The following is a 1,258-nucleotide window of genomic DNA, read 5'->3' on the forward strand; positions in this document are numbered from 1 at the left end:
CTGGTACTTGTAGGTACTGGTACTTGTTACTGGTACTTGTAGGTACTTGTTACTGGTACTTCAGTACCTGCAGCTAACTTCAAGTCAGTCAGTTTCTGAGAGGCTGAACCAAGAGTTCATCTCTCCTCTTAATTAAAGTTAACTCTTCATCCTGGAGCAGAAAACCTCTTCCTCCTCCTCCTCCTCTTCCTTCTCCTCCTCCTCCTGCTCCATCTGTGGCAGGAGCTGCTCCAACTCACATTAACTCCTCCGAAACAAAAACCAGCATCTCCTCCTGACCCAGAACCATGAAGCTGCTCTCGTTTGGACCCCCTCTGCTGTGCATGGTTCTGGTCTGGCTCCTCGGCTGTTTCCTGGACCCCTCGCGCGCTCAGGAGGCCGCGGGCCCCGCTGCGCTCCGGCGCGGGTTGACATGGCAACACAACGGGCAGGTTTTCAGTCTCCTGAGCCGCGGCTCTCAATACAGACCCAACCTCAGGGGTCCGGCCGGGGGGCCCAGCTCCGGAGACCCGGTTCTGGTCCTCAGTAGCTCCAACGACACGGCCTCCGCAGCTCGCGGGGCCCCGAGGGTCCCCGCCGCCAGCGGCACCGCGCAGTTACGCACAGTGACGCGTCAGCATCCGCGCGCCATGACGGAGGAGTCCGAGACCCGGAGGGACGGAGACCCGGTTCCGGTGGCCCGGGAGGACATGATGGTCGGAGATGACCCCTATAACCCATACAAACAGCCCCGGTACGACCCCTACTACAACTACTTCGACACGTACTACAGACCCAGAGCCAGGAGCCCGGCCCGGCACGGGTACGGAACCCGGTACCACCAGAACGGTACGAGCGTTTAATTTGAATGACTCATTAGTTCAGTTCAGTTCAGTTCAGTTCAGCTCAGCTCAGCTCAGCTCAGCTCAGCTCAGCTCAGCTCAGTTTAGTTTAGTTCAGTTCAGTTCAGTTCAGTTCAGTTCAGTTCAGTTTAGTTCATCTCAGTTTAGTTCAGTTTAGTTTAGTTCAGTTTAGTTCAGTTCAGTTCAGTTTAGTTCAGTTCAGTTCAGTTCAGTTCAGTTTAGTTTAGTTTAGTTTAGTTTGGTTAGTTTAGTTTAGTTCAGTTCAGTTCAGTTCAGTTTAGTTTAGTTTAGTTTAGTTTAGTTTAGTTCAGTTCAGTTCAGTTTAGTTCAGTTTAGTTTAGTTTAGTTTAGTTTAGTTTAGTTTAGTTTAGTTTAGTTTAGTTTAGTTTAGTTTAGTTTAGTTTAGTTTAGTTCAG

At 50.8% G+C, this 1,258-nt stretch overlaps 1 protein-coding gene across 1 annotated transcript in view; it reads left to right on the plus strand.

Annotated features, from left to right (window-relative positions):
- Positions 1–287: 287 nt before the first annotated feature.
- LOC119412992 (protein-lysine 6-oxidase) overlaps positions 288–1,258 on the plus strand; it is a 13,237-nt gene continuing 12,266 nt past the window's right edge. Inside the window, exon 1 of the mRNA XM_037680004.1 lies at positions 288–836. Coding sequence (XP_037535932.1) covers positions 288–836 — 549 coding nt within the window. The remainder of the gene's footprint in view (positions 837–1,258) is intronic.

This window comes from Nematolebias whitei, chromosome 8 (assembly GCF_014905685.2).
Source record: "Nematolebias whitei isolate Nwh7 chromosome 8, NemWhi1, whole genome shotgun sequence".
NCBI lineage: Eukaryota > Metazoa > Chordata > Actinopteri > Cyprinodontiformes > Rivulidae > Nematolebias > Nematolebias whitei.